The 10,363-nt window shown below is 45.1% G+C and overlaps 1 protein-coding gene and 1 long non-coding RNA gene across 2 annotated transcripts; one reads left to right on the forward strand and one right to left on the reverse strand.

Moving 5' to 3' along the window:
• Positions 1 to 2,253: 2,253 nt before the first annotated feature.
• On the reverse strand, positions 2,254 to 4,420 carry RpS15 (ribosomal protein S15). Its single transcript, XM_050188488.3, has 4 exons — positions 4,330 to 4,420; positions 3,971 to 4,062; positions 3,359 to 3,593; positions 2,254 to 2,392 (listed from the first exon to the last, which is right to left on the reverse strand). Exons 1-4 carry the CDS (start codon positions 4,336 to 4,338, stop codon positions 2,279 to 2,281), a joined length of 450 nt encoding a protein of 149 aa, XP_050044445.1. The 5' UTR covers positions 4,339 to 4,420; the 3' UTR covers positions 2,254 to 2,278.
• A 2,165-nt stretch (positions 4,421 to 6,585) lies between these two features.
• On the forward strand, positions 6,586 to 9,889 carry LOC129387666 (uncharacterized). Its single transcript, XR_008614858.1, has 2 exons — positions 6,586 to 6,675; positions 9,723 to 9,889. It is a non-coding gene; the product is annotated as an uncharacterized lncRNA (long non-coding RNA).
• Positions 9,890 to 10,363: the final 474 nt, after the last annotated feature.

Raw genomic sequence — 10,363 nt, forward strand, 5'->3', positions numbered from 1 at the left:
CAAAAAATTAATTCGTTAAACAGAATACTAAAGGAAGCAACAAAGGTAGGAAAACAGCGCTTCTGCAGTACAATGCTTAGCAATTTTATCAAAGACTCACCCCAGAAATTCTGGCGCTATGTCAGGCACTACGATAACCGTACAAAACCGTTATCGCCGACAGAAGAAAGGAAACAACCGGAAACGTTTAACACATTCTTCCATTCCGTATTTGCCCCTGACAATGGCATTATGCATGCTTACAGGCCAGAAAATATAGAGCACAACGAGGCACTGAGCGCTCCAGTCATAACTGAAGCAGGCGTGTTCTCACTATTTTTAAACTTAGACGATAAAAAGTGCGACGGTCCTGACGGAATCCCAAACTGTTTCCTGAAACGTTATGCCGAGCCTGCAAGCAAATATTTATGCCTTATATACAATAAATCTATCTCCGAACAATGCCTTCCAGCAGAATGGAAAATTGCAAAAGTAATGCCAGTCTACAAATCAGGCAATATTTCTTGACAGTCAAATTATAGGCCTATTTCTCTCACATGTACATGCTGTAAAATCTTGGAACATATCTTAATATCCGTTACAGAGTTCATTGAGGCAAACAATGTCCTCCATCCCTTCCAACATGGCTTCAGGACTGGTCTGTCTACCGTTGCCCAACTTGATATCCTACACAATTCCGCCAAAGCAATTAACAACCAGAAACAAATAAATGTAATCTACCTACACTTCTCATTGGCCTTTGACCGTGTCTGCCATGCTAAACTGCTTCTAAAGCTTAAACGTATACTAGGAGATGGGCCAATTTTTCATTGGATTAGCAATCGCTTATCTGACCGCCGCCAGTTTGTTCAGTTAGGCTTCCACACTTCTGAAACTGAGCCAGTACTTTCTGGTGTACCCCAGGGTTACAATTTGGCCCCTATCCTGTTCTTTTTGTTCATAAATGACATAACTAATCAGGTTGAATCCAAGATTAGGTTATTTGCAGACTGCGTCCTGTATAGAGAAGTACTAAACCGGCAAGACCAAATTAGTCTTAAGGATTTTTCTTTGATAGCCCAATGGTGTGGAAACTGGCAAATGGCCATCAACTTCAATAAAACAGTTTCAATGTAAGTAACAAAAAAGAAATCCAAGCTTACTTTTATATACGGCTGCAATATTATGCTTAACACTGTCACTCAGTACAAGTACTTGGGCGTTATATCATCAGACTTAGGATGGTCAGCTCATGTGGAGCACGTAGCAAGCAAAGCGATGCGAAAGCTTGTGTTCTTAAACCACGCCTTGCGATACTCTACGAAGGAAGCCAAGCTCTTGGCCTATGTGACAATCGCACATTCTATCTTAGAATATGTGAACATGGCGTGGTTTCCCTTTGACCAAAATCAAATCTCTACTCTTGAGGCTGTCCAGCGAAAAGCCGCACATTTTATCTAACCAATATAGGCGCATACTCGCCTACTCACGATGCTATCAGAGATCGGCCTTCACACACTAAGCAGTCGTGCAATGCTGTACAGACTCAAGATTTTTGTATCGCATCCTGCATAATAAGGTTCCCCCCCCCCCATGTGGATTCTAACACCTATATTTCCTATAAGACATCCAGAGAAACCCGTCGCAAGCATCACATTACACTCCCAAGAATATTCTTGCACGAACAATACATTTAGCTCTTCGTTCTTCTTGCGAGCTGTTTGAGACTGGAATGCTTAAGCCCACAGTAGTAGCACAGCCCACTGTTGACAAATTTGAATTTGTTGGCCCAACAGTAGTTAGCCACGACTAAGTGATGTTATCAACACTGTGTTTATCATTGTTTTTATTACCAAGTGTTTTTGGAAATCTGACGTGAAATTATGGATGATGCTATCAATATCTCATATGCTTATCTTTTTTTCTTTTCACAAAACAACATAATTGAAATAAATTGACTGCGTTATGTTCTTGCCATACTTATTGCTGTTAACATAGGTCCATTATCCTTTACACTAAGTACCCTTTCGTAATCTTATGTAAATTCCTTTACTACAATTGTCCACAGACCCTACTAACCCACTCCTGTAAATATCCCTGATGGGATTGACAGTATCACAAAATAAAATAAAAAGAAACAGTCGCATTGCACAAGCCCCAATTTGTCAACTTGACAAATAATCTGGGCGAGTTGGCAGCTATGCTAGCCTGCATCTCATTTTGCCTCAAGCTTCCCTGGAACACAATCTAATAATGGGTCATGAACAACACAAACAACAGGAGGAATATGTTTATTCGCCTACTTCAGAGGAATGAAGCGAGAAGAATGTGTAGCACCAATACCGGGCCTACCATGCTTCACAGGCTTGTAGGTGATGCTGAACTCTCCAAGGTAGTGGCCAATCATTTCGGGCTGCAAGGGGAAAACCAGCCTTTTAGTGACATGCATGAAAAGCAGCTACATCCTTATCACTTTGGCACTATCGTCAGATATGTGTAAGGCGTCCTCAGGTTTTCGTCGGTAGACCATCGTGAGAACAAACTCATCACTGAAGTGCTCAAAGTGACATGCACAAACACATGCAAACACACACACACACACACAGGCGGCCAAAGTTGGATGAAGCCACATATTAAATGTGGCGAGCAGTTTAATGGAAGCAGAAATGTCTTCAGAGCAGGACACTACAGCATTATCAAGAGTGCTACACTTGATATGAAGGAAACAGCTTTAGCATAAATATCCCTAGGCTTTAATCAAAACAATTCAAGCAGTTACGCACGCCTCCAAGCTTCAAAACACCGTGGTCGCATGGTAGCACAGATTTCATTAACCTAAATTGAAACATGCCTTTGGGTTTGTAGTGCTTAATTTCTAGGCCACTAACAAATGGCCGTCCCATCACGCCAGTCAACCGCTGCAATGGCAGCAGCACCCAAGGCTAATCATAGCCACTGCCGGCAAAATACAAGCATGTGCTCTGCTCATGATGTACTGAGCGGCACTAACAATTTCTGGAGATTTGGGTCCTTTCACAGTGACACAGTAATTTAAGGTGCACTGTTGGCCACTTTTTTTTTTTTTGCATTTGATGCAAAATAAGGCGAGACATCCGAACTTCACAGTATGTTGATCTTTGAGTAGGCTTGAAGCTGGAACCGATGCTAACTGTAACCACAGTTGCGAGTCTTTTAACGTGAACTGGGTGAAACTTGCAGTTGGCTAGAGACAGTTAACTACACCCATTAAACAGTGCAATTTAACAACAAACGCAACCTTTTCAGACAAAGCTGCGCTCGCTAAGCTTTCACATAATGAGCAGCCATGTATACATAACAGCCACAGACGAATGCAGCCGGGCTCGCAAATTTGACGTACCTTGATTTCAACCTGGTTGAAAGCTTTGCCGTTGTAGACACCGACAATGGATCCCACCATTTCGGGCACAACAAGCATGTCACGCAAGTGAGTCTTGACGACTTCAGGCTTCTCCAGCGGCCCACACTCTTTCTTGGCGCGCCGCAGCTTCTTGATGAGAGCCAGCGGCTTACGCTTCAGACCACGCGCGTAACGCCGCCGCGCACGGCAGTGCATCAGCTCCATCAACTGCGTGCTAAAGGAAGAGCAACGTAAAGATTTTAGTTACTACTTCGGTTTCGTGCGTGGCAGTGCGTCAGCTTCGCCAGCTGCGTGCTAAAAGGCAAGGTTACATGCATACGGTGGATTTTGCTGAAATACAGGTAATCAAAACGCCCTTAGAACACGAACTTCCATGGCCAGCTAGCAAGCCGCTCAGCCTTCAAAGCTACCAAGAATGCGTTTCGTTTTCCTTGGACCTTTTACCGCGTGCACTGACCAAATAGAGAAATTCGAAAAGACTGCCTAGGCGTCTCGACTGCCAGCACGGGCAGTTACGCCTCAGTTTCGACAACTTGTTGCCGCTGTGTCAGGGCACAACGCGACAAAAATCGGCGTGCGTATTCAACTCACCTGGACATGTCAAGCAGTTGATCCAGGTCAACTCCCCGGTAAGTGTACTTGCGGAAGGTACGCTTCTTCTTGGCCAACTCCTGCTGGTTTTCCTGCGAATGAAGGTAACATAACATCAGCTGTAATCTTGGACATACAGTGACACGATTCTAAGCAACATAAGCAGTTCGGCTGTCTGGGTAGCGAGAATTTGCATCCACAGCCCCACGGTCGCCAAGTCCAAATAAGTAATTTAATAAGCGCCCAGAAACAGAAATATTAAGGCTTCAAGATAACGCATTGCCTTTACTCTTCCTCCTTAACATTAGTTCTTGTAATGAACCGACAGTTTGGAAGATTATTAAAGATTTGAAACTTACGTCCTCCATGGTGGATGCAGCGAAAACCTGCACGAATGAAAAGGAAGGCCTAGCACACACGGAAGCGGAACCAGTTGTGCGATCCACGACAGTGAGGTCCTCTACCGAATGTTTTCCAAAATCAACCAACTTTCGGTTTTGTTTTCCGCAGCGAAAGCATTATTTATTACACAACCAATAAAACTCATCTCGTTTCCGATTTTATAACATATTCTTTTTATTGGTAATGTTTAAAACGCACAATACATTTTGTCATTTCTTATCGCCGCAGTTGTCGCAGTCGCCGCCTACCCATAGTGCCTACCCTGTAATATCTATGAGTGCGTCTACGAGTGCTTCGAGTTTCTTCTCAACTCAAAAACTCTCAATTTTTTTTTTATTCATTCCCGCGTGTAAGTAGCAAACTGGTCAAAGTCTAGTAAATAACTTAGCCTTTCACTTGACTGTAGACTCTACACTTAAATTATAGTGCCTAGAAGCTTCATATACTCATGTTATGAGCCTCTGGAGGCTAGAGAGACTTCTTGCAGTGGCTTCGTTCGCACTTGGATATGGGGCTCTTGCATTGCCCAGGGGGCGCTGCGAAAAAGGTGCTAAAAAGCGCCCTCTGTCCTAAAACGGGTCGTACCAAGCTCGGTCGTCTGCTTCGGAAAACACGTTTACATTATGGACCCGCCACTTTCGGTTGTGTTGTATCACGGCCTGCAGCGAATATCGGGCGCCGAATATTTTTTCAGGAGTGGCACGCTGCCTAAAGGCAAGAAATTATGCAGCGCCGAATACGTGTATGCCGTTCAAGAATTAAGCGGCGAAGTTTTAGCGCGGTGTCAATCGCAAGTGAAGCGAGTCGCGTACGAAGTGGAACTTCAGGTAAGGTTTGCACGCTGCTAGATTCAGGCGCACAAACGCGAGGAAATGCTTGCTATAAATGAATCCACAGCAGCGATAAGCAGACATCATGTGTACGAAACTGCTCGAGCACACGACGGTACGCGCCGCGACGGCAGCGGTCTTTCAGCATGCCGCGATGTACGAACTGCTCGAGCGCACGATCGTACGCGCCGCGACGGCAGCGGTCTTTCGACATGCCGCGAAACGCCGGGTCTCCTGCAATCTTTGTTGACTGCATGCCGCTAAACAAGTAGTTATGCCTGCGTTGTAGTAGCGGCCATCTGTCCCTTTTAGTAACTGGTAATAACTGATGCAATGCATATGAGCTCGCACGTACGTGCGAATCGTGCTGCAGCGCGAGCTCGTGCGCTGCTCGCTTGATGTAACTTTTGATGACAACGCTAGAACATCGATCTGCTGTAATCGATACTATCTTGCTGCGCTGCCTCAACATGCTGGCTTGAGGTCAAGTATGAGCACATTTAACTCTCTAAACTGTGCTGCTCGTAGTGGGGTAGTGAATTGTCACCGAATCAGCCCGGCCATCTGTGGTCATTTGCACACACCTGGGCACTTCACCACTTCGCACCGGTCGAATTGTTAATTGTCGCTGTGGCCGGGTTTCGAATCGTGAATCACCAACCATGCCTGCTGCTATGTCGGTCTGCCGTCGGGACTGTAGGTGCAAAAGACCAAATTTTAGAACGCAGATCTATAATCAAGCAAGCTCCTAGACAGGTGAAGCAGTCAGCATGGCGCGAAGTTTCGCTTACCCAGCGCGACGAACTGCAGTTATACAGCGCGCCCGACGCTCCGCTTCGTGAGGCCTTGAAGGGAAACGATAGAATCGGATGTTGGGATTCAAGCCTTCTTGTTCATGGCAGCCCACGACGCAGCAGTATCGACGGTGATGCTTTTTCGATGCTGAGCTAGGTCCCTCCGGATCGGCGTCGCCGCTTCCTTCTGCTTCCAGCATTACGTCCCACGGCACACGGAGAGTCCGTTTTCGTTAAACTATAGGCTGCGACCAGCTCGCAGCGTGGTCGGCGTGGTCTGTGAGAAGTGACGAGCCTTTTCGCACTCGCAACAGGGCAGAAAAAAGTGCGAATCGACGCAAAACTCGGCCTAGAAACGTGCTTCGCCACAGCCAGGGCTCAGTACGACCCAAGCTTGTACGACCCAGATGTCGTTTCCCGCGCCGCCACCAGGCGCCGCCACTATACATCAAACTCCAGCGCAAGACGCCCATAGCAGGATATAGTTGTTCAGATATAGTTCGGGCCGTGTCTGCTGTGCCCGGGGCACAGCAAACGAAAGGTGCCCGAAATGTCTACGTTCACCCATGACGTCACGTCCGCTATAATTCATGATGTCACATCCGCTCATTTCCATGGCGGCCGTCTTACGGAGCCGGCTGCGCTGCGAAACGGTCCGTATTCCGTGCCCACTTAGAGCGTGAGTAATTCATCTTTCCACGCTATATGCGTGTAATAAAGGATTGGGGCTGTGAGCAGTTTGATGCGTTACCATTAAGTACCTTGTGCGCATATTTTGCCTCCTGGCCGCGTCAAATTGCAGCCGGCATGTGGAATGGGCCGTGGCATATTATATGGAGCTGCTCATGTGAGTGGTATTGCCTCCGTCAGGATCGTCAGTGCGTGCACAGAACCATTCAGTAGTCTGGTTCAGGGAGGATGCGCGAAAGAACGAGGACGTAAGAAAACACTGGCATGACGAGCTGTTCCGTCAGATCGCGTTACATCGCGCTTTTTTTCTAAGACCATCTCGCTCGAGCGAGAGGATCTTAGAACAGCATTACTACTGCTTTTTTACAGCTTTGCTGCGGCTCATTTAATCGTCACCTGCATTCTTTTAATAATACAAATGACATCGCTGCGCGGAAGAGCGTCTCTTGAAGTTTCCAAACAAGAGCCAATGCCGCCGTGCCTGCTGCATACACGCTTGCCTTTCCTAACGCAGTTAAGACGCGGCACTAGCTCTGCTACTGCGTGATACAGGGTCACTGTGATAAGAAAATTAAAAAAGAACAAACGAAATTAAGGCAGAAAATGTCAAACGTTGCCAAGCGTGATAAACGGACCTGCCTCGCTAGATGAGTTGAAGAAATCGGGGTCCTGAAGTCAGCTTCGCCGCAGTAGACTAGTGTACGCGCTGAAGCATGTTAGAACTGAAGAGTGACCGCTTTCACCGACATAAATAATATGTGTTCCTTAATGATGTACGCGTGCACCTGTCGTCTCCTGTTACATTACGCGCGCCGAGGCGCCTAAGTGTACTGGCCGGCCTTCAGCGCTATTTCGGACGTGGCTGTGATGCTTTGAACCGTTGGTTTGTCGACCTCGTAAGCCAGTTAATGTTTACACGGCCATTTTTTTCTGAGCTGTTGATTTCTTCCATAACAGCTACGTAATTTCGTAGTTTCCCGTTCAACTGCTTTGGTCATATGCGAGTCAAGGTTGTTCTCTTTAGCCGAGCGCATTTTTCGAAAGCGAAACGACGCTTTTGCATCAGCATATAGTGCCGTCGCCCATTTACAACACAGTCAATCAATGTAATTTTGTATGTCACTGGGAAACCGCCGAACGCAGGGAACTCACTCGCATGCGGGGAACTGCATAACTAACCACGGCATTACCGTGCCTCTTGGGAAGCTGCTTTGCATCAAAGGCCGGGTACCCTTGCTATGATTCACCGCAAAATATTTTGTATGTCTAACCGCTTAACATATTTGTATTGCGGTGAAGCTAACCTTACGGAACCGAATTTCGCAACGCTTTTTAGACTCCTGCATCTCTACCAGCGACTACCAAACGCTGGTCGGTACGTCTCTTGGCAAAGGTCCAGGTAAATCTCCCCTGTTGGGAGTTGGGGGCACTCACGTATATGAAAACTGCCAAGGAAAGCAGTTGTCCTGATGAAGGCATGCTCCCGTGTCGAAACATTTGCACCAGCCTGTTCGACCACCGTTATCACCGCAACATAGTTGTGTGTTGCGGTGAAACATGCCGATATTGGGAAAGATTTACGTGAATCTGGAATGTATGGTTTCTGTCAGCGACGAACCTAATGTTCTACTCTCATCAAAGCAGATTTTCGTGGCAGGATGCATGATGTCTTGAGAACTTTTGTTGGCTAAAGCCATACGTGCCAGGTTAGCTCTTGTCACAATAATACGCTTTACCGCAATACACAAGAGGCCCCGCTGTAGGACACGCCCGCCGTAGTTAGCCAAAACCTTATGTGATGGTTCACTGCAAAACACCTCCTGTATTGCGGTGAATCGTAATAAAGCACATTTGTCAGTTTAGAATGTAAAGACCCTTGCCCTTCGCTTTTGTAATAATATGACTCAGTTTAATGAGAACATGTATTCACTGCTAAAAACATCCACATTGAAATGGAGATATGAACACTGTTGGCAGCTTGTGTGATGTTTTATCCCTTTACTTTTTTGTGTACCTGTCACGCTGCCATTATTAAATTTTCCTGTACTTCGTTAGGTGCTGGCGTACATAACATTACATCACAAAGAGCCACTGTGTAATTAGTGTTCAAGGACCAGTGTGATGGCTTTACTCAAGAAAGGTTTGGGTTATGTTGTTGTGAAGGTTTTTTTTTAGAGGTAGCTTTCTGAGAAGAAATCAGATGTCAGGAAATAGATCTCATTGGCACAGTAATCTTGGCTGCCTTTTGCTCAAACGTGCCCTAGACATAATTGAGTGATTTGCACTTGCAACTGGACAGCAGCCGTAGCTTGGGAGACCAGTGATATGGCATATTTTATCAAACTAGGTGACACATAGCATTATCAGTCCGAATAGAGACCTGTTTAAATGTTTGTCACCTTTAACACCTAGATTTTCGACCATGAATTCAGAAAAATCTGTAGCACATTTAGAACCTAGATTTTAAATGCTGTATAAGTTGGCTTCTTGTTCACTGCAGCTGTGCTCGGCTTCTGTCCAAACGGGAGAGCACTTCTGCACAGCTTATTAGGGAACATTCTTATTTACATACCTTCTTTTTATTTATCTCGCCTACAATCACAATCAAATGTTTATGGCACATGAATGTGCTGTGCATGAATCTAACTTACAATGCCATGTTCAACAGCGCAGTGCATGTAGCTTGTGTTGGTTCATTCAAGCTAAGCATTGCTACAGCCTTTAACTGTAGGTATCATGGTATGAGAGCAGAGAAATGGATATGCAAAGACAGTTGGGCACATTGAGACATCATCTTTGTTGTGTGTGAAAAGGTGACAGATACACAATATGGGGAGAACGCATGCACTTTCATATTTTCTCGCGTGCACAAAAAAAGCTGGAGGAATAAGGTTTCTTCACTGTGCCATAGAAACTATATGTTTGCTCTCAAGGGTAATTCTGATTCATTGGATATGTTCCTGGGCTGTGTTTATTTTCTTGAGTGTGCTTTAGTTTTTGCACGTTAATGTTTCAAACTCGTTTTTATTTTCACAGACTGAACATCCCACGTCTTGGTTTGACTTCCTGGTACAGGATACTTGCACTTAGCATGGAGTGATGAAGCAAAGCAGTGTACTTTTATTAAATGTGCAGATTTTAGCAGTATAACAGCAGTTCATTAAAAAAACATGTGTGCTGAAAATAAAGTGTTCTTACCCACATTCCTCGTTGTCTATTTATTTATTTATTAATACTATCAACCCTCATAGAGGGTCATAACAGAGAGGACAATACAATTACATAAATCAAATATGGACAATGTCAATGTACGTAAAGTTGCTTAACACTTGTCAATTCACAGTTAATAAGATGTTCACTTGAATGCTGTTCAGCACACTTCTGACATTTATCAAAATACGTACAATGAATATCAAGTCGCACATATCACTTGGCACTTCAAAAACTAAATCGAAAACTCGCATAAATATGCCTCAGCAGCATTTTCAAAGTCGGTGACATCTTTTAAGCTAACAATAGCGTTTGGCATTTGGTTCCACATTTCTATCGCATCCAGGAAAAATGAGTATCGATATGTATCACTGTTGGTGTGGTCCGGCTTTATGACGTAGTCGTGGTTAGTTCGCGGGTATCTTTTGCCTGGAGCATGTAGATATTTGAGCTTATCAATCTTAAGT

The sequence above is a fragment of the Dermacentor andersoni genome, chromosome 2, assembly GCF_023375885.2.
Source record: "Dermacentor andersoni chromosome 2, qqDerAnde1_hic_scaffold, whole genome shotgun sequence".
NCBI classification, from domain to species: domain Eukaryota; kingdom Metazoa; phylum Arthropoda; class Arachnida; order Ixodida; family Ixodidae; genus Dermacentor; species Dermacentor andersoni.